We start from the raw sequence: 27,276 nt of genomic DNA, 5'->3' as shown, positions 1-27,276 counted from the left end.
AAAAGGACCAACATAACGGGGAGCCAGTTTATTGGAAGGCACACGAAGGTTCAAGTTGAGGGAGGACAGCCAAACCCTCTCACCAACCTGGTAGGAAGGTGCGGGCAGACGCCTACGATCAGCCTGGAATTTTTGGCGCTGCATAGAACGATGAAGGCAATCCTGAATCTGCAGCCACGTGGAACAGAGTTGCTGGAGATGCTCCTCCAAAGCCGGAATTCCCAGGGACATGAATGAATCGGGCAACAAGGATGGTTGAAACCCATAATTTGGGGATAACTGGGAGGAAGCATTAATTGCACTATTACGAGCAAACTCTGCCCAAGGTAACAGTTCAGACCAATTATTGTGGTGATCTGAGACATAGCAACGGAGGAACTGTTCCAGAGCTTGATTAGACCGTTCCGCAGCCCCATTGGATTGAGGGTGATATGCCGAGGAGAAGGAAAGCTGGATTCCCATTTGAGCACAAAAGGAACGCCAAAATCTGGAGACAAACTGGTTACCCCGGTCCGAGACTATCTCCTTGGGTAACCCATGTAAACAGAAGACCTCCTGGGCAAAAATTGAAGCAAGCTCCTGAGCAGTAGGCAACTTCTTCAAGGGAATGCAATGTGACATTTTAGAAAAACGGTCAACCACCATTAGGATAACAGTATTGCCATTGGAAACAGGGAGCTCGACAATGAAGTCCATGGAAAGATGTGTCCAAGGACGCTCACCATTAGCAATAGGTGGAAGAAGCCCCACAGGTAGAAGTCGAGGAGTCTTATTCTTTGCACAGACTGAGCAGGAGGCAACATATGCAGCAACATCAGAACAAAGACCTGGCCACCAGAATTGTCAAGTGACAGACCAAATCATTTGGTTCTTGTCCGGGTGACCTGTGGCTTTAGGATAGTGGTAAGTGTGCAATAGTTTAGTTCTATGATTCTCAGGTACAAAGCACTTACCACTAGGTTTCTCAGGAGATGCATTGGTTTGTGCAGCCAGGATCTCCTCCCCTAAGGGAGAAGTCAAAATAGTATGTATGGTGGCCAAAATATGGTCAGGAGGTATAACTAGAATAGGTACAGACTCCTCCTTGGACAGAGGCGAAAATTGACGAAAGATGGCATCAGCCCTAACATTCTTACTACCAGGCAGGTAGGAGACTACATAATTAAACTGAGACAAACAAACATAGCGCCCATCTGGCCTGTCGGGGCGACAAACGTTTTGCTTCGGATAGATAAGTCAAATTCTTGTGGTCAGTAAGAAGGAGCACTGGTACACTAGTACCCTCGAGAAGATGCCTCCATTCCTTGAGTGCCAAAATTATGGCCAGTAATTTCCTGTCACCAATTTTATAATTGCACTCTGCCGGAGACAATTTCTTAGAGAAGAAACCGCACAGATGCAAGGAACCGTCAGGCGTAGGACTTTGAGACAAGAGGGCACCTACTCCAGTCTCAGACACATTGACCTCAAGAAAAAAAGACAGGACAGAGTTAGGATGAGCCATAACTGGACCGGCAGCAAAGGCAGTCTTAAGACTCTCAAAAGCCTTATTGGCAGTAGGTGACCAATGGAGTGGATCATTCTCCTTACGGGTCATGTCAGTGATAGGTTTGACCAAGGAAGAAAAGTTTTTAATAAACTTTCTATAGTAATTGGCTAAGCACAAAAAACGTTGAATAGAGAGAAGACCAACTGGGCGAGGCCACTGCAGGACAACTTGTCAGGATCCATGGAGAACCCTGCAACAGAGATTACATAACCTATAAAGGTTACTTGAGTCTGATGAAACTCACATTTCTCGAGTTTACAAAACAGGCCGTTCTCACGTAGTCTCTGAAGTACTTGTGTAACATCAGAACGATGAGCCTCAAGAGTGGCTGAGTGTATGAGGATATCATCTAAGTACACCACAACACACTGTTGCAACATATCTCGTAGAACATTATTAATAAATTCCTGGAAAACAGCTGGAGCATTACTTAGGCCAAAGGGCATTACAAGATACTCATAATGCCCGCTCCTGGTCTTAAATGCTGTTTTCCATTCGTGGCCCTCCTTAATCCTAACAAGATTGTATGCTCCTCTCAAATCAAGTTTAGAAAAGACCGTAGCTCCCTTGAGGCGGTCAAAGAGTTCCATAATGAGCGGAATAAGGTAAGCATTCTTAATGGTAAGATTAAGACCCCTATAATCGTTGCATGGTCTTAACTCACCACCCTTTTTCTTCACAAAGAAGAAGCCAGCCCCTGCAGGTGAGCAGGATTTGCGGATGATCCCCCTGTGACAGAGCATCGGCAACATACACCTCCATAGCACAATTCTCTGCAACCGAGAGAGGGTAAACCCCGCCCCGAGGAGGACTGGCTCCGAGTTGCAGGTCTATGGTACAATCATAAGACCGTTGAGGAGGCAACGTACCGGCACGTACCTTGTCAAAAACGTCTTGGAACTCTTGGTACTCCTCAGGCAATTGAGATACCGAAGAAGTGTACAGGACTTTGACTGGTTTCCGAAGACAAGTGGAAATACATTGCGGAGGTTTTGATATCTAGATATAAGATCTAAGAGTGGCACAGTTGATACATAAAAGCATTTAATACATATTAAACATATAAAACAAGGGTGTCGTTTAAAATATATTTTAGCAGAACGGCAAGAAATAATGTGTAAAAACACATAAACACATAAATATCTATAAAAATCTATAAAAACACGCGTGTTTTGCTTTTTATCTGTATGTATAATGTCTCATAAAGTTCGTCTCATATATAGTTGTGTTGGCATAAATCAGAAAATGATAAACAATAAAAAATAATAAAAAACAATGAAAAGTAAATAATGTCCAATAATCCCTTCTCAAAGTTAAGAGATATATAAAAAAAGGGTAAGTAGTGTCCAAAAATCCCTTCTCAAAGTTAAGAGATATAAATAGATCTCTAAAGCCAATCTAATCATCTTTATTTTTATTGCTCTACTCAAATAGCCATAAGATGAGTTCCAACAAACCTTATTATCCAAACAGAGAGACTATATAGATGCCAATAACATTAACAAGATATGATCCCCTAATATGTCAACAGCATATGAGATGCCAATAACATTAACAAGATATGATCCCCTAATATGTCAACAGCATATGAGACACAAGATTAGTTCTGATACTTGACTTAGCAACCTCTCCATCTGGGAAATATCTAACAGAATAAGTTAGAAAGTAACCGAAGCCTGACTCTTCATAAGAATATAAACACAATTTAAAATGTGTATAGAGGTAACATAATCCCAATACCAATAACATGAATACATCTCATAACAAATTTAAATTCACAATTCCCCAAAAGACAACTAATCAATTAGATCGATATAAGTACCCATTGATCTCACAATCTACATAAATACATTCATATACTTGTATGAGACAAGTCTCCTTCATATCCACATCAGATTTCAAAAAACTCCTATCATAGTGCGCACACGGCTAACTAATTTTTATACCAGGCACATTTAGATAGAAAATAAGACTTCCAAAACCCAATATTGCACATGACAAAAAGAGAATACAGGTTGATACAAATGTACTCCTTCTACAGATTTTCTAACCAATCATAGATGCATTGTAAAAAAGTTTTTTTTTATACTACATATCTTTTATATTTTTATCCTAAAAAGTTTTTTAGACAGTTTCCAAAAGTTCCTTTAAGGTTTTTAGATCTCTATTTATTAGATTATGTATTTTTCGATATATATATATATTTTCCAATATATATAAACTGTGTATTTTACAATATAAACTCTCTGTACCGTGATCCCTACATTGATTTTGTTCACTAGACAAATACCAAGGTTAACACTCTTTGTCCCTTTAAATTTGAATAGGCTAGGATACACACCACTTCCGGTTTAACCATGAACGGTAAAGTGCAACATCCGGCTCAATCTTACCGGATGTTAAAGTATCTTACTTTTTCCGGCTACTTCCGGTTCAGAAACGTACCGGTAATTTGTCACATGTTTCATGCCAAGTTGTAAAACTGGCTATATATGTGGGATAACTGCTTTCTGCCCCTCCGGATCTGATTGGTGCAGAGTAAATACCACTTCCGTCTCACCCATAACATCCGATATAGCTTTACCGGATGTTTACATCTTAGCGGCCATTTCCGGTTAAAAAAACACCGGCAAACCATAACATTTGACCCCACAGCTAACTACTAAGGCACATAACACGAATAAGCACATTAGGAACAACATAGACAATGTTAAAATAAAAGCCTTATCTAAATGATACTGAGACAAATGTGAACTCTTTTTGATATACAGATGAGCACTTCCGGCTCAACACTTCCGGTACCACATTTTTGGCGCGAAATTTTGGCGCAAAAATTTGGCGCAATTTCAATGCAATTTGATTGGTTAGAGAAAGGTATAAAGTCTTCAGCTCACCCACACCATACTATAGTCTTGATAAAGGCCTCTCTTGTGGGCCGAAACGCGTTGACAGAGCTATGGTGAGCTATTTATTCCTTGATTGTTGAATTATAATACAGTATTACACTATTGTTATTATCTTTTATTTTCAGGGTTTGAAGATTCCCTAGGATTATTTTTATTTATATTTTTGTATTTTTGCTTATTTTTATTTTTATTTTTACTTTTTATACAGCAAATAATTTTTCTACATGGAAACATAACCCCTCCACATAAGCCCCCTTTTTGGGATCACTCTCACTAGTTTGTGCACATACTAATCATTTATTTTTTGTTTTTTATCTTTTGGATATTTTACATCTTTTTTGGACTTATTTTTATCACTATTTTGGATTGACTTCACGGATTATTCTTTGTCACCATATTTTGATAGAACCTTTTTTCATCTACCTTCATTTTGATGTTTTTTAAATGTTTCTTTGAAATGTTTTTTGCAAAGCTTTTTTAATAGAACTTTTGAATCTGCTGGATTTGCACTATTCATTTATACCACGTTTTTGGACAACACCTAAATTTGGACAGTTTATTATTTTTTGGATACACATGTGAAAATCTATTTATATCTCTTAACTTTGAGAAGGGATTTTTGGACACTACTTACCCTTTTTTTATATATCTCTTAACTTTGAGAAGGGATTATTGGACATTATTTACTTTTCATTGTTTTTTATTATTTTTTATTGTTTATCATTTTCTGATTTATGCCAACACAACTATATATGAGACGAACTTTATGAGACATTATACATACAGCTAAAAAGCAAAACACGCGTGTTTTTATAGATTTTTATAGATATTTATGTGTTTGTGTTTTTACACATTATTTCTTGCCGTTCTGCTAAAATATATTTTAAACGACACCCTTGTTTTATATGTTTAATATGTATTAAATGCTTTTATGTATCAACTGTGCCACTCTTAGATCTTATATCTAGATATCAAAACCTACACATCTATACAGCACAACTACCATAATTGTAGCTGAGCTATAGCGCTATACATTTTTTCAGACAGAATACCATATTTTCACACCTATACCGCACCAGACCTCGCCAAGATTTGGCGCTCCTTTCTAAACCACGTTTTGACACATATTTTCTAAAAGTGGGCACCTGGGGACCCACTATAGACAGGAGCTATAGGTCCACACTTTCAGCGCTGTAAGAAAACATTGAAATACATTGCGGAGACCACAACAAAATTTTCGGACCTACGCCAGTTGAGACTGGGATTGTGCTTTTGGAGCCAGGGATAACCCAGAACAACTGGAAAATGTGGAGAGTTAATCACCTGGAACTGGAGGGTTTCAAAATGAAGATCCCCCAACAGCCATGGATAACAGAGTGGTTTCGTGAGTAACGAGTGCAGGCTGAAGAGGCCTGCCATCAATGGCCTCAATAGCAAGCGGAACGGACCTAGGCAATACAGGAATGAAGTGCTGTGATACAAAATCACTGTCAATGAAATAGCCCGCAGCACCGGAGTCAACAAGAGCCTGGGTGACTATGTAGGAGTCCACCCAGGAAAGGACAATCGTGACCAAAGGTTTCTCCTATAGCGGTTCCGGGGATGAGTATAAACCACCCAAGGTCTGCCCCTGACAGGACCCTATGTGCGAGCGTTTAACCGGCCGTGTAGGACAAAACTTTAAAATGTGACCCTGTAACCCGCAATAGAGACAGAGCCCCTCCCTCCTCCTAAAGGCCCTCTCTGCCGCAGAGATGTGTAAATCCCAACTGCCTCGGCACAGCAGTACCTGGTGACTCGGGACCAGGAGACATGGGAGGAGAGGGAGGCATGGGTGGGAACGACAACGTAGGAGACAAAGGTACAGGAGGCTTCCACAAGCGCTCCTTGAAAGAGGGCCTCTCTCTGATTCTGATGTCAATAAGAATTAAAAAAGACACCAAAGCCTCAAGATTCTCTGGTAAATCTCTGGTAGCAACTTCATCTTTAATCACATCAGAAAGCCCATGAAAAAATGCAGCAACAAGGGCTTCATTGTTCCAACCAACCTGTGCGGCAAGCGTGCGGAACTCAATGGCATACTGAGCAACAGATCTCGTACCTTGCTGAATGGACATGAGTCATTTGGCAGCAGAAGAGGAGCGAGCCGGAACATCAAATACCCTTCGAAAGGAGGCCACAATTTCAGGGTAATTAGAAATCACAGGTTTATTAGTCTCCCATAAGGGATTAGTCCAGACAAGGGCTGTGTCAGAGAGTAAAGAGATGAGAAATCCCACTTAGCTCTGTCAGAGGGAAGCGCCTGAGATAACATCTCAAAGAAAATGCACACCTGGTTCAAAAACCCTCTGCACTGATAAGGATCGCCTCCATAACGCTGAGGTAGAGGTGCAGAACCGGACATGCTCCTGGTAGGACTAGGGCAACAGCGGAAACTGGAGCAGCCATAACTTGTCGGACACTCTGGTCCAAATGGGCAGTGCGAGTCAGCAGGGTTTGCAGGGCTAGTGCAAATTGAAGCGGTGATCCTGTTCATCAATCCTGGAAATGATTTAGGTAAAGGTGGATTATTAGAACCATCAGGATTCATGGCCCTTGCGTAATGTCAGGGTGCCAGGAATCAGACTAAGACAAGAAGTGCAAGAATAATCACACCTTTATTAATAACAAAAATAATAAAAAGTCCACAAGTCAAATAACAAGCCAGGAGTCAAAACCAGAGTTGGTAGTCAGACGAGCTGAGTCAGGAGCCAAAGCGAGTGGTCAGATGAGCCGGAATAAGGAACAAGGAGAACAGGAAAGTCAAGAACAAGCTAGGGATCAGGAACCAGAAGAGACGTCAGACTAGCCAGGTAATACACAGGAACTCACAAACAGGTCTGAGACAACACAAGGGCAAAGCATACTGAACAGAGGCCCTTTAAATAATAAGTGAATGCATCACAATTCTGAGACTGCAACCTGTCTCACACGGATGATGTACAACAGTCTAGCCATAAGAGGGCGTGCAGGAAATGAGCAGCATCACACACTCTGAACCAGATTCAGCAAGAAAGGTGAGTAAAATGGCTGCCAGTAGCACATGGCAAACAAAACAGGGAAAAAACCTTGACACCTTTGATGTCCAGTGCATTTGCCTGTTCTCCTTTCTCTCCCTCAGAGTGGCAGTTATCTATCGCCCCCCCCCCCCCCCGGACCAGCCTCCCAATTTCTTGATAACTTTACCACCTGGCTTCCTCACTTTCGGCCTACAAATACACCTGCTCTTATTCTTATCTTATTGATAACCCATCTGCTGCTGCTGCCTCTAAACTTCTCTCTCTCACAAACTCTATCTCTGATGTCACCTGTCGCCCGTTTCCCATCTCAGACCACCATCTGCTCACCTTTAATCATAATGTACAGTCTAAACCTACTTCTCCCCCCGCAATTTTAGAAATCTGCACGCTGTGTATCCTTTAGAGTTTTTCCAACCTTATTCGAAAACTCCTCCCCCACACTTCCACAATATTCTGCTCTGATCTTGCTACAACCCACTATAACCATACTCTTTCCTCTGCACTAGACACTCTTCCTCCTCCCCAACTATGCAAAAACCCATGTGGCCTGTTCCAGCCCTGACACTCTCGGCAAACATGCCACCTACAAAAATTCTCCCACACTGCTGAGCGTGCCTGGAGGAATTCTTGCTCTGAAACTGATTTCATCCCCTATAAGTTCATTCTTCACTCTTACACCTCTGGCCTAAGCTTAGCCAAGCAAACCTACTTCTCTTATATCTACTCACGCCTCAAACCCTAAACAACTCTTCTATACTTTCATCTCTTTTCTCTTCCCACTTGCACCACCCCCTTCATCTGCCTTTTATGCTCAAGACCTGGCAGACTTCTTATTAAACAAAACACTTACCATCTAAAGCAACATCCCAACACAATCCTGCAATATTCCATCTTCACCCCCGGTCACCTCCTCTGCCACTCTCTGCATCTTCCCCCCCCCAACCACTGAGAATGAAGTGGGTGCCTTATTGTCTTCCTCTCTACCTGCCCACTTGACCCCATCCCTTCACATCTAATACCTTCTCTGTCTTCCACCCTCACTCCAGCTCTTACTCACATATTCAACCTATCCCTTTCTACCAGTTAATTCCCATCTTCTTTAAAAGATGCATAGGTTTCCCCATCCTCAAAAAACCCTCCCTCAACCCCAATTCTCCTGCAAACTACCGCCCCATATTACTGCTTCCACTAGCTTTAAAACTCCTGGAAAAACTAGTTTTCAACTGCCTAACCTGCTTCCTGCTCTCCAACCCCTTGCTTGACCCCATTCAATCTGGCTTCTGTCCCCACACCTTCTTTCTGCTAAAACCAACGGCCACTACTCTATACTTATCTTACTTGACCTCTCTGCTGCCTTTGACACTGTTGACCATCCCCTCCTCCTACAGACTCTCAACTCTCTTAGTCTCTGTGACACTGCCCTCTCCTGGATCCACTCTTATTTCTCTAACAGGTCCTTTTGTGTCTCATTTGATGGCAACTCCTCCTCTTCATTGCTTCTGTCTATTGGGGTACCTCAAGGCTCTGCCCTGGGTCCTCTACTCTTCTCTATTTATACTTCTTCACTGGGTAAATTTATCAACAGCTATGGCTTCAAATATCACCTCTATGCTGATTACACTCAGATCTACCTCTCCACCCCTTCTATCTCTCCTTCTGTCCTTTCTCACGTCAGCGACTGCTTTTCTGGCATTTCTTCCTGGATGGCCCCTCACCACCTAAAAATTAACATGTCCAAGACTGAGCTCCTTCTAATCCCCACCTCTAATTCTACTCAGATTTCTAACTTTTCTATCACTGTTGGTGGCACCGCTATCTCTCCATCACCCCACGTTTGCTGCCTCTGAGTTACACATGACTCTAATCTGTCCTTTATACCCCACATCCAATAGCTCTCTTCATCCTGCCACAAATACCTACGCAATATCTCCAAAATTCTTCCATTTATGAGCACTGACACTACTGAGCAGCTAATCCACGCCCTGGTAATTTCCTGACTTGTCTACTGCAATAACCTTCTCACTGGCCTTCCTCCCCCCCCCACTTCATTCCATCCTAAATGCCTCTGCCAGGCTAATCCACCTTTCTCAATGCTCTGTATCTGCTCACCTCTCTGTGAGTCCCTTCACTGGCTCCCCATTCACAGCAGAATTAAATGCAAAATTCTCACCCTGACCTACAAAGCCCTCACCAACGCTGCCCCACTACCTGTCCTCACTCATCAACAAATATACTCCAGCCTGCCCCTAAAAGCCAACAATGACCTGCTCCTTGCATCTTCTACCATCACCGCCACCCATGCTAGACTACAGGACTTCTCTCATGCGGCACCAACCCTCTGGAATGCACTTCCTCGCTTTGTCTGACTTTGCCCTAGTCTGTCGTCCTTTAAATGCTCCATAAAGACCTTTTTGTTCCGGGAAGCCTACCACCCAACTCAGTAACAATGAATTCCACTTGCCTAATAATTGCCCTAATCTAACTCTGTACTAATATCATCCTCACCTCCTGTTTCTCACCCTCCTACCCTTCTAGATTGTAAGTTCCCATAGGAATAGGGCCCTCAATTCCCCTTGTATTTTTTTGATAAATTTTGTCCTGCTTTTTAAAAAAATTGTATCATCGTTGTACTTTTATCTTTTGTACCCATAAATAAAGAATAATAACAATAATAAATATATGCATGAGTGTGTAATTTATATATGTGTGTGTGTATATATATATATATATATATATATATATATATATATAGAAACAAAAGCCTATACCACAAAGCACAGCTTACCTAAGTGTCTCTCTCCTCTCTGTAGTTTGACGATCCTCGGCGTGGTCCGTTGTGACCTCTGACCGGCACAATGGAGAGTGGGTGGGTGCAGGAAGGCTTAGAACTGCCGCAGCTCCTTAATCCGAGTGTCTGCAAACACTCATGTAACACATAAATGAACCAATAGGAAAGGTATAGCGCAAACAGTCCAAAAGACACCTGCTCTGATAAAATACAAAAGTTTAATAAATCCAAGATAAAAATTACATTGTAGCACCAAAAAGAAAAGAGTTTAAAAGTAAACTCAGTGTGTACAGAGACACCAGTTTGCAAACATGTTTCGTGCCTCAGCACTTGATCACTGCATATGGAAACACCTGTGCACACCTATTTAAAGTGACATGAAACCCAAATTTTTTCTTTCAGGATTTTGAAAGAGCATGTCATTTTAAACAACTTTCTAATTTACTTCTATTATCTAATTTGCTTTATTTTCTTGATATCCTTTGCTAAAAAGCATATCTAGATAGGCTCAGTAGCTCCTGATTGGTGGCTGCACATAGATGCCTTGTGTGATTGGCTCACCCATGTGTATTGCTATTTCTTCAACAAATGATATCTAAAGAATGAAGCAAATTACATAATAGAAGTAAATTGGAATGTTGTATAAAATTGTATTCTCTACCTGAATCATGAAATAAATATTTTGGGTTTAGTGTCCCTTTAAAGGAAAAAAGGAAGGAGACTAGCACCTATATTGTTAAAGGTATATACACCTATACAAAGTACCATAGAGGAAATAGTGTATGTGTTAAAACAACTAATTATGACTCCTTTCCTAAACCTAAATATTATTGATAATTTTAAAGTTATATTTTAATAAAAATAGGCTGAGAATATTTTAGTAATAGGCTGAGAATTATTTAAATGTAATCTAATCTATTGAAATTTACAAGGGAGTATTTATTAGTACTAGAATAGGCAAAGTCAAATAAAGACTAAAATTGTCTATATTGCGCTAATTGATAGAAACAACAATAATATTAGATGAAGGTATCAAGATCTCTTCTTATATTGAGGCCATAGGGACTACTGGTGTTTAGTGAAAAGATCCAGTAGATTTCTCTTTTATTTAATTTGTTTTCCCTGTCCCCTCCTCTTTTCCAGAACGGGACATGATCAATGCCCTGTACAGCTAGTTTAGTTACATCAGAATTGTGTTGTTCTCTAAAGTGTTCCATTGTTGTTGAAGTTGATCTAAATTTGGGTCCTTCTGTAATCATGTTACAGAAGGACCCAAATTTAGATCAACTTCAACAACAATGGAACATAATATAACATTTTTCATCAATTGCTCCACTACTCATGTAGTGTACTTACTAACTTGCCTCATTTGCTGGAAACAGTATACAGGTAAAACAAAAAGGTCCCTAAAAGACCGGTTTTTACAACACTTGAGATCTATAGAAGATGTGGATTGTGACACTCCTGTCGCAAGACACTTTAGAGAACAGCACAATTCTGATGTATCTAAACGATGATACACCTGTGTGAAGCATTCCTGAATGTATATTTGTGAGAAAAACTGAGCTATTGCATCTGCTGCTATGGTTTATGGGTTTACAAGTAAGTATGAAATAACATTATAAATTCTATCTGCAGAAATCCCTCCAAAAAATGACTTACTGGTAAACTAAACCTGTAAAGGTACAAATACATTTTTAGCACAGTTCCAGTTAAGGATATGAAACCCAAATTTCAGATAGAAGATGCAATTTATAAAAACAATTTTCTAATTTACTTCTATTATCATTTTTTTGCTGGCAGCAGTTTTGGAAGAATATTATCCATTTGCATGAACAGTAGAGGGCAGCATCATTTCCTGTCATGTAGTGCACCAGATGCTACCTAGGTATCTCATCAACATAGAATATCATGGGAATAAAGCAAATTTGACAATAAAAGTAAATTGGAAACTTTTGTAAAAATGCATGCCCTGTCTGAATCATAACGGAAAATGTTTGGGTTTTATATCCCTTTAAACATACTAAATTTCTAATCGTGTTTTTTGTTGTGCTCTCAGGGGACCATGACAAAGACAGTTGCAGTGATTGGAGCCGGCGCCAGTGGTTTAGTCGCCATTAAATGTTGTCTCGATGAAGGTCTGGAACCAACATGCTATGAAAAGACCGATGACATTGGTGGGCTCTGGAGATACAAGGTACGTGCATGAGAAGTGACACAGCTACTGTAATATATTAATGGGGTATTAAAGTATTTTATATATACACACAATATCTATCAGCAACTAATCACTGAATTAGAAAACGTATATAAAACAGGTAGATGATGACAATGTATCATGTGTTCATTATCTGCAAGTTAACCTTTTAACGCCGTTATACCGTTCTATTCCGTCATAATTACACTGGGCTTTAAAGCCGTTATGACGGAATAGAACGTCATAACAAACGGCTGTCCTGAAGCCTTCTGTGCTTCAAGGACTTGATCGCGGTCTGGAGGGCGTTCCTAGGGTTGTAGGGACGCCCCCCAGATGCGATCCAATAATTGAAATCTCGCGATCGTATGCACGATCGCGTAGTTTCAATTTGTCTACATCGGAACAGGTGTTCCGATGTAGGCACTTTAACCCTGTCACTAAAGGGTTAAAGGGGCACTAAAGACAACATTTGAGTTTCATGATTCAGGTAAAGAAGCAATTTTAAAAATATAGAATCTTTTCAATATATTTCCATGATCAAATATGCACAATGTCTGAGGCTCCAGCTCCTACTGAGCATGTGCAAGAGTTCACAGTATTTACGTATGTTCATTTTGTGATTGGCTGATGGCTGTCACATGATACAGGGAGAGGGAAAATTGGATTAAAGGGACACTAAACCCATTTTTTTCTTTCATGATTCAGCAATTTTAAGCAACTTTCTATTTTTTTCTTTGTTCTCTTGGTATCTTTATTTAAAAAGCAGAAATGTGAAGCTAAGGAACTGGCCCATTTTTTAATTTAGAACCTGGGTTTCATTTGCTTATTGGTTTGCTAAATGTAGTCACCAATAAGCCAGCGCTATCCATGGTGCTGAACCTAAAGTTTTAAATTCCTGCTTTTTAAATAAAGATAGCAAAAGAACGAAGACAAATTGATAATAGGAGTAAATTAGAAAGTTGCTTAAAATTGCTTCTCTATCTGAATCATTGAAGAAAAAAATTGGGTTTAGTTTTCCTTTAAGTTTGCCAGAAAATATTCTACTGCTCATTTTAAAATCAAAGTAAGTGCTGTTGTATTGTCCTTTTATTGTGTGTTTGTCGGTTATTTAATTCCAATGTATTTAATGGTCATTTGTATTTATCTGCAGCACTGTTTGTCCTATAATTAACACGTGCCAGTCCTGTTTTATTGATAAGATTCCATCTTCCACATGAAACCCATAAAAAAATATTTCATGATTCAGATAGAATATACAATTTTAAATGACTTTCCAATTTACTTCTATTATCTAATTTGATTAGTTCTCTTGGTATCCTTTGTTCAAAATCATACATAGGCAGGCTCAGGAGCTAGCTGCTGATTGGTGGCTCTACATATATGCCTCTTGTCAATGGCATACTGATGTGTTCAGCTAGTTCCCAGTAGTGCTCATTCAATAAAGGATAACAAGAGAATGAAGCACAATTGATAATACAAGTAAATTGGAAAGTTGTTTAATATTGTATGTTCTATCTGAATAATGAAATATTTTTAGGGGGTTTCATGTCCCTTTAAAGAGACATTATACACTAGATTTTTCTTTGCATAAATGTTTTGTAGATGATACATTTATACAGCCCATCTGGAAGTGTTTTTGTAACAATGCAAAGTTCTGTTTATTTTTTTTTAATAATGTTGTGCTGATTTTCAGACTCCTTATCAAGCCCTGCACTGTCAGATGCATACTGATGTCTACAGGTTCCTGCTTGCTCCTGTTTGTATATTCTGTCTTTTCATATGCGGGTGGAGGGGGAGTGTCTTTTCTTATTGTTTTTCCAGCCCATTTCAGTGGGTGTCCCAGCCTAACCTCATCAGTAGTGCTAAACTTGGAACTTCTAAGTACGTTTTTAAAAAGTTTTATACTGGATTTTTAGATCAGTATCTGTGCATATTCTTCTTTATAGTAGTGTCTACTACATGCATTTATTTGAAAATTGGTGTATACTGTCCCTTTAACAACACATTTAGGGGTGAATTTGTTTACTTATCAAATTCCACAGCTTAAAGGACATAATAAACCCCAGACAACACTTTTCTATTTATTACCGGGTACCCCCCAAGAGCTGTTGGCTGTTACATACACAAATTACATGTTAATTGCACACTTAACCTTTTAGCATCACTGCACACTAGTAAAAGGGATCAACATACAGACCCTTCTATATGTGATGTAATCACTCAACCCCACTACATTGCCATCTGATTGTCATTAATCCTGTGCATTTGGTTTTTTGGATTGGAAATCCAGAGGTATAAGTTTCATCTTCAGGGTTATTAAAGGGACATAAAACTGCTGGGCTCACCATCCATAGAATAATCGCTACTCACTATGTTATTGTTTTTCTTCCGGTTCCTGCAGCTCTTTTCAGATCCGTTCACCTGTTTTAGATTGTGATCTTTCCCACACTACTACCTTTTTATAAGGCGCCTTAGGAATAATTCCTTGTCTGGTTTTCGATATTCTGGGTGTACTATTGCTTCATTTGTTCTGTTGCTAAATTCTTTGATTAAACTTTGACCACTCTCCAGACTTGTAATTCTGTACCTTGCTGCCAGCTTGCCAGACCACTGCTTGAACTTTGACCACTGACCAGACCACTGCTTGAACTTTGACCACTCTCCAGCATTATGATTTTGTACTTCGCTGCAGTACTGTTGTCGGACCTCTGCTTGAACTTTGACCACCTTTCGCTTTGTGATACTATTTCTTGCTGTCAGTTCTGTTATTGGACCTTTGCCTGAATTATACCACCTTTTGTTGCTATCTGGTAATTCCAGTTTTTTACACTCTCCTGCATCTTTCTCTTCTTATTCAGCTGCTGATTTTTGAGTCGCATGCTTGGTTCTATCCAGCATGTTGAGACAGTGTATTTATTTTTAGCCTCTTCTCAGTCACTGGGTCCATACCTGGAGCGATACTAACCTCGAACTAACAGATTAAATTCATGATCTTGGTTATCTGATAAGGCGGTTGAGACCTTAAATCAAGTGAAGAAGCTAGTACCAGATGTATCTACCACAATGTATGGAGAACACATCTAGCATAATGTGCTGCTAGGGATTGTCATTGGAAATCCTCTAAAATTCCTTTAATTCTTGATTTTCTTCAGGAAGGTTTGGAGAAACGTTTATCTGCCAGTTCTCTGAAGAGTCCAATTTCTGCCTGGTCTGTATCATTGGAAGATTACTAACATTTCTAACACGCCTACCTTTGTTCAGAATTTCTGATAAAACATTGTTTTGGCTTTGATCTGTATAAAACCTGTTATTCAACCTGATATTCCAACTTGGAGTTCCAATTTGATCTTAAGAGTTCTTGGAGCTCCTCCTGTTGAGCCTATGCATGGTATAAATCTTCAACTAGTGACTTGGAAGGTTCTTTAGCCATTTCTTGCTTTGCTTCTGTGCTTTCAGCTCTGTCTTGTAAGTCTCCTTTACCGTTTTTTTTCATCAGGCTGCCGTGAGAATGAACTGAGAGAGAAGAATTGTACAGTCATGCAAAAGTACCATGCAAAGATGGTGAATACAACAGGTGTCACATTACATAACATAGCAATCAATACATCTGTCATTTTGCTAAGCACTTTCGCACCTGGGTGCTAAGATTTTTTTTATTTTTGAACAATTTTTTTTTAACTTTTTAATTTACTTTTTTCAGACCCCTAAGACTTACACTGTTGGAAAGGTTAGGTGATTACCTTTTCAATGGTGGGTCTTGGGGGTCTGTAGCTGCTTAGATGTCTGAGATACAGGCTTCTAAGCAGCATGCCCCCTGCTCCTATACTTAACATTGTTAAGTATAAATAAAGTTGCGCTGTGACGTCATCACGTTATTGCGTGTTATGTCACCACGCATAACGGGAAGCCCCGGCGATGCCTGTCACTCTACAGGCACGATCGCCAGGGTAGGAGCCCCCAGATCTCCTTCAAGGTGGGAGAGTGCTAGTGACGGCTCTGAGCCGTCATTAGCACCAGAGTGGGAAACTCTGTGACGGCTCAGAGCCGTCATTAGCACTCAAAGGGTTAAACTAACTAAACTAAACTTCCTTAACAATCTAAGCTACTACCCATATTTGAAACATGGGTGAACATGAGCATATCGACAGGGCCCAGTGGAAAAAAAAAAGAGAGGAGGGGGGAAAGACGGAGCGAGAGAGAGGGGTGGGAGTAGAGCAACACTCAAGGCTACACAAACACTCAGCCATTACATTAACACTCCCAAACAGAGCCAACCAGGTGGGTCTTAATGAGTGACCATTCTCCCTTTAGATAGTCTTCCAGAAATATAGACGTGTCTCTAAAACGCCTTAAAATTTGTCTCAGAATTTCCAATTTAAATGTTAATATAAGTCTACGTCATTTTCTTAAAAAAAGGCTCAGCCTGGTTTGCACATCCGCTCTTACATCTAGTTGTTCAGTAAACATTTGTAACTGTAGCGTATTCGTAAATCATGCAACAGAAGGAGGAGAATTGTTAGTCCAAAATTTCAATATACATTTTCTAACCAATATTATCACAAGGCTCAACACCGAGTCATATTGCCTAAATTGTGTGTCCCATTTCAGAAACAGAATGGTGTCAGGGTGCAAGGTGATAGGAATATTTAATTTTCTCTGAATCCAATATTAGATCTTACCCTAGAATTGTTGAACCTTGGGGCATGACCATATGTAATGCAATAGATTTGGGGATTCAAGAGAACATTTAACGCACCTATTGGCGCAATTAGGGTCCCATTTAGCTAAGGTCCTAGGTCTCAAGTATGTTCTATGTGTAATCTGAGTTTGTGATTCCCTGAGCAAGGTGGCCTTTCTTGTTTTTTTGCATGCTATCTATCAGATCCCCCCAGGAAATTGCCTCCAACCCCTCTCCCATCCTGACAATAGATTAGGTAGCATGAGCTGCAAACGTTTCTGCATCAGGTCCTGGTAAATCTCTGATAAAGAAAACCTACCCATTTTAAATAACGACTGTGATAAACGAAAGGGTGATCCCTCCCAGAAATTTTCATTGTCTCTGACCACAACCCTTATATAGTGTCGTGCTTGTAGGTAAGCGTAGAAGTGATTATTTGGCAAATTAAATTCTCTCTGCAAAGCGGCAAAAGTTTTGACCGAGCGGGTAAGTGGATCTAATAGCGCTTTAATAGAGGTCAGTCCCTGCTTTTCCCAGAGACCAAAAGGTCACATATCTAGCCCTGCTGGAAAATCTGGGTTGTTGCTTAAAGGCAAATATTCGATGGAAGACTTCCGTTGGGAGGAGCTAGAGGAACATGCTGTGTGCAGCTTGCTTCCCAAGAGAGCTCGTCCAACTACCTCCCTGGTCTCTATCCGCTGTTGGCGTGGACATGCACCCTAGAATAATTGGTTTATAGCAAGCTAGAGTCGGCCACGAAGTCCCATACGGCTCTCTGAGGCTCACTATGCCGAGCCACAATTCCATCCTAAGCCAGGACTCGGGCTATTCCTTCACTGGGCTATACACGCTCCCTACAGTACTGCCCTGCATATATGTTAGTCGTTTCCAAGGAAGAAGTCAGTTCAACACTCGCTATCATAGAAGAGATGCTACGCTACCTCTAAAATAAGAGTACATTCTGATAAACTTCTCTCAATCTGCACGAGTGGCGTGGATGCTATCATAGCTGATGTCACTACTACACTGCCGACAAGGGGAACTGTTCTCCTAACACAACCTAGGAGATTGCTTGCTACCTCCTGTGACCGTGACCCCTTGTTTCGCACTCCGATTTCAGGAGGCCGAGCTGATTTGAGGTAACCGGATCCTAAAACATATCTTGCTTTTTACTTGGTGACCTATTTCTCCTGTATGTTGCATTCACATCCCAGACAGGGCTTTTGAGCGTGGAACTGGCTTATTCTGAAGAGACACTTTTTGAGAATTCGGTATGGTAAGCCACACCATGTTTTACTGATTCCGTATGTTATAAGAGTCCCAGCACTTTTCAGTAGCAGTGAAGATCCTGCAAGGGAGCTATACCCTCTGGCTGGTAGTCTGCTGCGTATGGGGGGATCATGGAGGTTGGGGGCTAAGGGGGGATCCAACACAACAAAATAAGTTTTTTTTAAAAACAAAACAAAACAATTTTTTTTTTATTTTAGTACTGGCAGACTTTCTGCCAGTACTTAAGATGGCGGGGACAGTTGTGGGGTAGGGGAGGGAAGAGAGCTGTTTTGGAGGGCCCAGGGGGTGGGATGTGTCAGGTGGGAGGCTGATCTCTACACTAAAGCTAAAATTAACCCTGCAAGCTCCCTACAAGCTACCTAATTAACCCCTTCACTGCTGGGCATAATTCATGTGTGGTGCGCAGCTGCATTTAGCAGCCTTCTAATTACCAAAAAGCAACGCCAAAGCCATATATGTCTGCTATTTCTGAAGAAAGGGGATCCCAGAGAAGCATTTACAACCATTTGTGCTATAATTGCACAATCTGTTTGTAAATAGTTTCAGTGAGAAACCTAAAATTTGTGAAAAAGTGAAAGTTTTTTTTTATTTGATCGCATTTGGCGGTGAAATGGTGGCATGAAATAGACCAAAATGGGCCTAGATAAATACTTTGGGTTGTCTACTACGCTACACTAAAGCTAAAATTAACCCTACAAGCTCACTACATGCTCCATAATTAACCCCTTCACTGCTGGACATAATACACTTGTGGTGCGCAGTGGCATTTAGCAGCCTTCTAATTACCAAAAAGCAATGCCAAAGCCATATAAGTCTGCTATTTCTGAACAAAGGGGATCCCAGAGAAGCATTTACAACCATTTTTGCCATAATTGCACAAGCTGTTTGTAAATAATTTCAGTGAGAAACCTAAAGTTTGTGAAAAAAATTGTGAAAAAGTGAACATTTTTTTTATTTGATCGCATTTGGCGGTGAAATGGTGGCATGAAATATACCAAAATGGGCCTAGATCAATACTTTGGGTTGTCTTCTAAAAAAAATATATACATGTCAAGGGATATTCAGGTATTCCTGACAGATATCGGGGTTCCAATGTAACTAGCGCTCATTTTGAAAAAAAGTGGTTTGGAAATAGCAAAGTGCTACTTGTATTTATTGCCCTATAACTTTAAAAAAAGCAAAGAACATGTAAACATTGGGTATTTCTAAACTCAGGACAAAATTTAGAAACTATTTAGCATGGGCGTTTTTTGGTGGTTGTAGATGTGTAACAGATTTTGGGGGTCAAAGTTAGAAAAAGTGTTTTTTTCCATTTTTTCCTCATTTTATATTTTTTTATAGTAAATTATAAGATATGATGAAAATAATGGTATCTTTAGGAAGTCCATTTAATGGTGGGAAAAACGGTATATAATATGTGTGGGTACAGTAAATGAGTAAGAGGAAAATTACAGTAAACACAAACACCTCAGAAATGTAAAAATAGCCTTGGTCCCAAACGGACAGAAAATGGAAAAGTGCTGTGGTCATTAAGGGGTTAAGTAAACTTCTAGAACCTTCGGGATTGTTGCATAGCATTCTGACTGATAAGCTAAGATGGTTATATACCGCACTTGCTCAGCAGGGGGACCAAACTTCAGGAGTGACTGGGCTGGGAAAAAAAAAGAAAATCACTGTCTGTGTAGAGTTTAGGGGGTGAGAATGGATAAGAGAGTGTGCAGTAGCCAGGTAGTTCATTTTGCAACGTAGTCCCATGACCAGTAGGCTGGGGGTGCATTAGCCTGCTGTTAGTAGCAGCCATACACCCCAACTTATTCCTGCAGTACACACAAACCTCAAAGGTGACCCGAATTTGCAGGGTAGTGATTTTTTGCATGCCCAGTGCATTACCCAGAGCTAGGAGAGAGGTAAATGTGAGAGGAGATTTAAAAATAGATAATGTTGGGGGAACTTCCGGGCGGTGGCCATTGACAGGTCGCATGCTGGTTTGCTGCTCCAGACTTAAAACTAACAGTTTTTTACTTTTATCGCCTGATCCAGTGCAAAGCCGCACTATGGGACATATTTATTAAGCTCTGTATGGAGCTTGAAGTCCCGTGTTCTAAAGACCGCTGCTCCATAACCTGTCTACCTGCTCCGAGGCGGAGGACAGACATCGCCGAAAATCATCCCAATCCAATACGATCGGGTTGATTGACACCTCCTGCTAGCTGCCGATTGGCTGCGAATCTGCAGGGGGCGGCGTTGCACCAGCAGTTCACCAGAACAGCTAGTGCAATGATAAATGCCAAGAGCGTATGCTGTCGGCATTTATCGATGTGCGGCGGACATGATCCGCAATATCGGATCATGTCCACTCACACATTAATAAATAGGCCCCTATATTTCATATAATGGAGGCTACCCTCTAGAACGAAGCCACTTTTGTCAAAATTGGAGTCAGTTTCAGCATTACGGAAACTTCTGAAAGTTGCGGACTCCTATATGACGCCCCCGACAGAGCACCTTGGCGTCTCTGTCGTTACTTGCAGTGTTATCTCACAAATCACTGCCAATATTGCTATTATCCTCTCTCTACCATTACATGATTTACATACTTTATTCTTTAATAAATGAAAGTCCGACTGGACTTTCAATGCCCACACATAGTGTGCGTGTACAAGTCCAGTCAGACTTTCATTCATATTTATTTTCCTCAATAAAGTTATTTAGTATGAATGCATACGTATTGAGAGATTATTATTTCTCTTTTTCAATTGTGTGGTACATAATTTTTTTTGAGTCTGACAGTCTTCTCTTTTCTTGCAATTCTATTTGCAATTTTGTACATTAATGTGTATTTTACTGTCTATAGACTGTTAAATTCTAGGGGCAGCTAATACAAGCACTAATTTATAAGCCCTTGAGTTTTGATCTAAACACCGCACAATTATTCCTAGCTTTTTCTCTTCCTATCTAAAGTATCTGGTGTATACTCCTCAGAAACTCTACATATTCTCCATTACTTCGCGTACAGGTCCTCCACTTTTTCATAGCTCTAATATCATAGGCCTAGATTACGAGTTTTGCGGAACGCTAAAAAGAAGTGTTAGGTGCTAATGCTGCTTTTTTACGCCCGCTGGTATTGCGAGTCTTGCAGGTTTAGGGGCACCGCACACTTTTTTGGCCTTACCGCAAAACGACTTACATAAACTTCGTAAAGTCTTTTTTCTATGGGACTTCCATAGCGCTGGTATTACAAGTCTGTCCTGGGAGGCTAAAAAGTGAGCGGTACACCCTCTACCGCCAAGATTCCTAATGCATGTGAAAGTCAGTAGTTATGAGTTTTATGGTACAACGCCGTAACATAAAACTCATAACTAAAGTGCTAAAAAGTACACTAACACCCATAAACTACCTATTAACCCCTAAACCGAGGCCCTCCTGCATCACAAACACTATAATAAAATGTTTAACCCCTAATCTGCCGCTCCGGACATCGCCGCCACTATAATAAACATATTAACCCCTAAACCACCGCACTCCCGCTTCGCAAACACTAGTTTAATAGTTCATGTTAGGAGGTTAGGTGTAAACATAAATTTTATTTCGCCATAGGAATCAATGAGGCTGCGTTACTGAGTTTTGCGCTGCTTTTTGACAGGTGTTAGACTTTTTTTCAGCCGGCTCTCCCCATTGATTCCTATGGGGTAATCGTGCACGAGCACGTACAACCAGCTCACCGCTCACTTAAGCGGCGCTGGTATTGGAGTGAAGTGTGGAGCAAAATTTTGCTCTACGCTCACTTTTTGTCTTTTAACGCCGGGTTTGTAAAAACTCGTAATACCAGCGCTGTAGGAAAGTGAGCGGTGAGAATAAACTGCTCGTTAGCACCGCACCCCTGTTACCGCAAAACTCGTAATCTAGGCGATAGTTTGCTATTCCTTGGCTCACTATTTAATGAAGCAGAGCACATCTGCTCATTTTTCTCCCTTTACTTACAAAGAAGAGAAAGGATATTATACTAAGCTTTATATATAGTCATCTCATAATACAGATTACAAGAAGTGTTTCATGTTATCTTATCTAGTAGCTACATGTGCATAAAGCTCACCAGCTGAAATCTGAAATCAGAGCTCTCTTTATTTAAATTTCAATGCCCTAACAATACAACTTCATTATAGGTGGTCAATATATATTACGTGGGCTAAGTTTCTTATTATGTATTATTTAAATGATATAGAGGTTCTCTAGAATGTTTACTAAGGAATAATATCTGTTATAAGATTGTTCTGTCTCTTATTATGTGTTATTTAAATGATATAGAGGCTCTCTAGAATGTTTACCATGAAATAAAATCGCAATTCCCTAAACCCTGACTGTTAAGATTGTTATGGTAGAGCCTACCTTTAATATCACAGCCTCTCACAGTTTCACATATAGTACAGGAGAAAATCTCTATATTAAAAAATAAAAATAAAACTGAGGTTATTTATTTGAGATGCAAGAGTGATCTCCTTTATTTCAGATGACCTTCTGATAAATAAATATTTCCATAAGTATATAAGGTGTGACATAATGAACCATTTAGAAGGTTTACAGTTCTATGATAGGCATAGTAGTGATACTGTATACTGTCAACAATTTTTAATGTTTCTTGTATCCGTACAGCATGTAATTCTACATCTCTTTGACTCTTGCATATGTCAATGTGAAATATACTAAGAATCAGATATTGATAGCTACGAATGCTGTAAATTTTGAAACTATGTTTGCATGCCTCACCTTAAACCTTAATAAAAAATATCTAAAAAAAATAAAAAATAAAAAAAATAGATAATGTTAGTTATAGTAAGCACAAAATGAGGTCTTCCCCAGTACCCCCTGTACCGCCTTACATCAAGGGTCGACAAATCTTTTTAAAATTTAGGAGCCAGTAAGAATATTTAAGAGCCACACATACTTTTAGGAGCTAGACAGTGGTATTTGTATATAGATATATGGAGAATAACCCAAAAAGTCAGGAGCCAGGGATACAATTCTAGGAGCCAATGGCTACCAGGTTTCTGGGTTTGTCGAGCCCTGCCTTACATAATTCAAATTAAAATGTGAAAGTTGTTTAAACTGATATTTTAATTAGCAGAAAATACATGTCTGTGCATATCTGATCCAGCAGGTATATTCAGTCCAGCACTCCGTCACCCAGGGCCACTGCCAACAGCCCCTAAGCTTCACAGCAACAGACTCCAACGGTGACAGCATAAATGATTATTATATTCAAGCAGACAACATTATAACAATGTTTCGGGAAGATATCCCTTAATGCTATTGATATCTTCCCGAAACGCCACTATAATATTGCCTTCTTGAATATAATAAACATTTATGCTGTTACCATTGGAGTCTCCAGGTACAGATATGGACAACTATTACAGCTCTGTTGGTGAGGGAGACACAAGAATAGTTTTGTTTCAGCTTAAAAATATTCTGTTTTGGAAAAAAACTGCAATAAATAAAAAAAATAAAATAAAAAAAACACAAAAAAAAACAGTTTAAAGCTTCTTTAATTGAAATTTTGAAATGAAAGAGAAATAAATATTACAAGGTAATCTTAGTGGTAATATGTTTCTTAAATGTCATTATTCATTTGGAATTTTTTAAATCTTCCTTCCTAGTCTGTGGTAGCCCTGGATCTATAAATGATTAAAGGGACACTCAAGTCAAAATTAAACTGTCATGATTCCGGTTGAGCAGCAAGTTTAAAAAACTTTCCAATTTACTTCCATTAACAAAATGTGCAGTTGTTTAATATTTACACATTTGAGTCACCAGCTCCTACTGAGCATGTGCAAGAATTCACAACATTTACATATATGCATTAGTGATTGGCTGATGGGTGTCACATGATAATACAGGAGTAGAAATGGACATAACTTTGTAATTTGTCAGAAAAAATCTACTACTCAGACATAGGGGTATATTTATTAATGTGCGAGCGGACATGATACGATGTAGCGTATCACGTCCGCTGCACATCGATAAATGCGACAGCATACAATGCCGCCCCCTGCAGATTCGCGGCCAATCGTCCACTAGAAGGGGGTGTCAATCAACCCGATCGTATTCGATCGGGTTGATTTCGGTCCGCTGCCTCAGAGCAGGCGGACAAGTTATGGCGCAGCTGTCTTTAGACCGCTGCTTCATAACTTCAGGCTCGCCGGAAAAAAAGGGCATCAAGCTCCATACGAAACTTAATCAATCGGCCCCTAAGTGCAATTGCATTGTCTTTTTATCATGCATGTGTTTATTATACAAATCTACTGTATTTACTGATCCTTTAAGTTTTTCTTGATTTAAACAGGATGACCCAGAGGAAGGCCGAGCCAGTATCTACAGATCTGTGATCATCAATACCTCTAAGGAAATGATGTGTTATAGCGATTACCCCATACCGGATCATTTCCCAAACTACATGCACAACTCCAAAATTATGGATTATTTCCGCATGTACGCCAAGGACTTCAACCTCCTGAAATACATCCAGTTTAAGGTACGATTAAATATTGTATAATGTACATGAGCAATATAAGCGTTAAACAGTTACAGTTGTTGTAGGCTCAGTAAACAAATGCAAAAACCACTTGTCTTCAAAGTTTATTTGAGAATCAAATATTTGTTTTAATAATTTGCGTTTATTTTTTTTATCACACTGAACCTTAAAGGGAAAAAAAAAACTTTATGTACTTTGCTTCATTCTCTTGGTATCTTTGTTGAAGAAACAGCAATGCACTACTGGGAGTTAGCTAAACATATTGGGTGGGCCAATAACATGAGACATATACGTGCAACCACCAATCAACAATCGATAAAAGAAAAAAAATGGGTTTCATTTCCCTTTAACTTTTTTCCGTAATCTAACAGGAATATATTTTATCATGCAATCTGACTATAGTCCTTAATTCAGAAACACAGTTTAGCAATATTTGGTTTTCGTGTTCTTTTACGCGCAAGTTAAATTGTGCTGGTATTACAAGTTAAAAGTAATTTACAAACGCATAAGCGCAATCATGATTTACGCTAGAATTATTACCGTGACCTTGGAGATCTGGTTAACAGTTGTGCAAAACAAAAAAGTTGCACAAAACACATCAAAAATACATTACAAAGTAGTTACACTCATAATAACACCATCTAATAAAAAATATTCAAAAAATATTGCACATAATAGTTATAAGGGCTTAAAGGGACAGTCTACCATAGAACTGTTATTGTTTTAAAAGATAGATAATCCCTTTATTACTCATTCCCCAGTTTTGCACAACCAACACAGTTATATTAATATACTTTTTACCTCTGCGATTACCTTGTATCTAGGAACCTTCTACCAGCCCCCTGATCACATGACTGTGACTGTTTATTATCTATTGTCTTAAATTTAGCATTGTATTGTGCTAGATCTTAAATAACCCCCTGTGCCTGAACACAGTGTTATCTATATGGCCCACGTGTACTTTCTGTCTCTTTGTGTTGAAAAGAGATTTAAAAAGCATGTGATAAGAGGCGGCCCTCAAAGGCTTAGAAATTAGCATATGAGCCTACCTATGTTTAGTTTAAACTAAGAATACCAAGAGAAAAAAGCAAATTTGATGATAAAAGTTAATTGGAAAGTTGATTAAAATTAAAAGTGCTATCTGAATAATGAAAGTTTAATTTATACTAGACTGTCCCTTTAAAGATATGAGATCTGGTGTTAGAAGGCAGAAGGCTTTAACAAAGCGGTACATACATATACATGTCAAAAGATTCTAAAGATATATATGTATGTATATATGTTTATATGTGTGTACATATGTATTTATATGTATCTATGTATTTACAGACATATAGACACATATAAACACATAAATACATATGTATACATGTCTAAAGATTCTAAAGATATATATGTATGTATATATGTTATATGTGTGTACATATGTATTTATATGTATCTATGTATTTACAGACATATAGACACATATAAACACATAAATACATATGTATACATGTCTAAAGATTCTAAAGATATATATGTATGTATATATGTTATATGTGTGTACATATGTATTTATATGTATCTATGTATTTACAGACATATAGACACATATAAACACATAAATACATATGTATACATGTCTAAAGATTCTAAAGATATATATGTATGTATATATGTTATATGTGTGTACATATGTATTTATATGTATCTATGTATTTACAGACATATATACACATATAAACACATAAATACATATATAGAAGTGCATTGGAGCCCTTTGCAGTTAAGTAGATGAAAACTGACTTATTTTTACAAACTGAAAAACTGGCATGAAATAGGGGGTGGGATTACATATATTCGGCGCAGGCTTTGGTGCAAGTGCTGAAACCTGCGCCACTCGTAATTTTACCTCGCACATCGGGCTATTACATACAGGGCGCCGGCAGTTCATAAAGTGCCGTAAGCTCTCTGCTGAGCGGGTCTGTTTTTTTTACTCAGCGCATCGGGCCAGCTGTATAGTCACAGCCCGGCCCGACCGCACCATAAGACTAAGTGCAGCTCGCTCCTGCTCTGTCTGACAGCAGGAGCGAGCTGCACTTAGTCTTATGGCGGGTTGGACTCGGGCCGGGCTGTGACTATACAGCTGGCCCGATGCGCTGAGTAAAAAAAACAGACCCGCTCAGCAGAGAGCAGAGAGCGGGTCTGTAAAAGCGCCATATTTTTAACATATTAAAAGGGAAAAAAGGCATTTATAACTATAGCACTTAAATAATGTTATATAATTCTGCACTATGT

The 27,276-nt window shown here is 39.4% G+C and overlaps 1 protein-coding gene across 2 annotated transcripts in view; it reads left to right on the top strand.

The window, feature by feature from the left end:
* Positions 1-27,276, top strand: part of LOC128641274 (flavin-containing monooxygenase 5) — a 69,746-nt gene that overhangs the window by 19,294 nt on the left and 23,176 nt on the right. The window contains exons 1-3 of one of the 2 annotated variants that reach the window (XM_053693866.1): positions 10,960-11,904; positions 12,362-12,499; positions 24,808-24,996. In XM_053693866.1, the coding sequence (XP_053549841.1) occupies positions 11,893-11,904; positions 12,362-12,499; positions 24,808-24,996 (339 nt within the window). In that variant the 5' untranslated portion in view covers positions 10,960-11,892. Of the gene's footprint in view, positions 1-10,959; positions 11,905-12,361; positions 12,500-24,807; positions 24,997-27,276 lie in introns of those variants that run through there. The other variant, XM_053693867.1, reaches the window with a different exon arrangement.

The sequence above is a fragment of the Bombina bombina genome, chromosome 10 (genome assembly GCF_027579735.1).
Source record: "Bombina bombina isolate aBomBom1 chromosome 10, aBomBom1.pri, whole genome shotgun sequence".
NCBI lineage: Eukaryota > Metazoa > Chordata > Amphibia > Anura > Bombinatoridae > Bombina > Bombina bombina.
The sequence above is the reverse complement of the archived record's forward strand: the minus strand, read 5'-3'. Positions and strand labels throughout refer to the sequence as shown.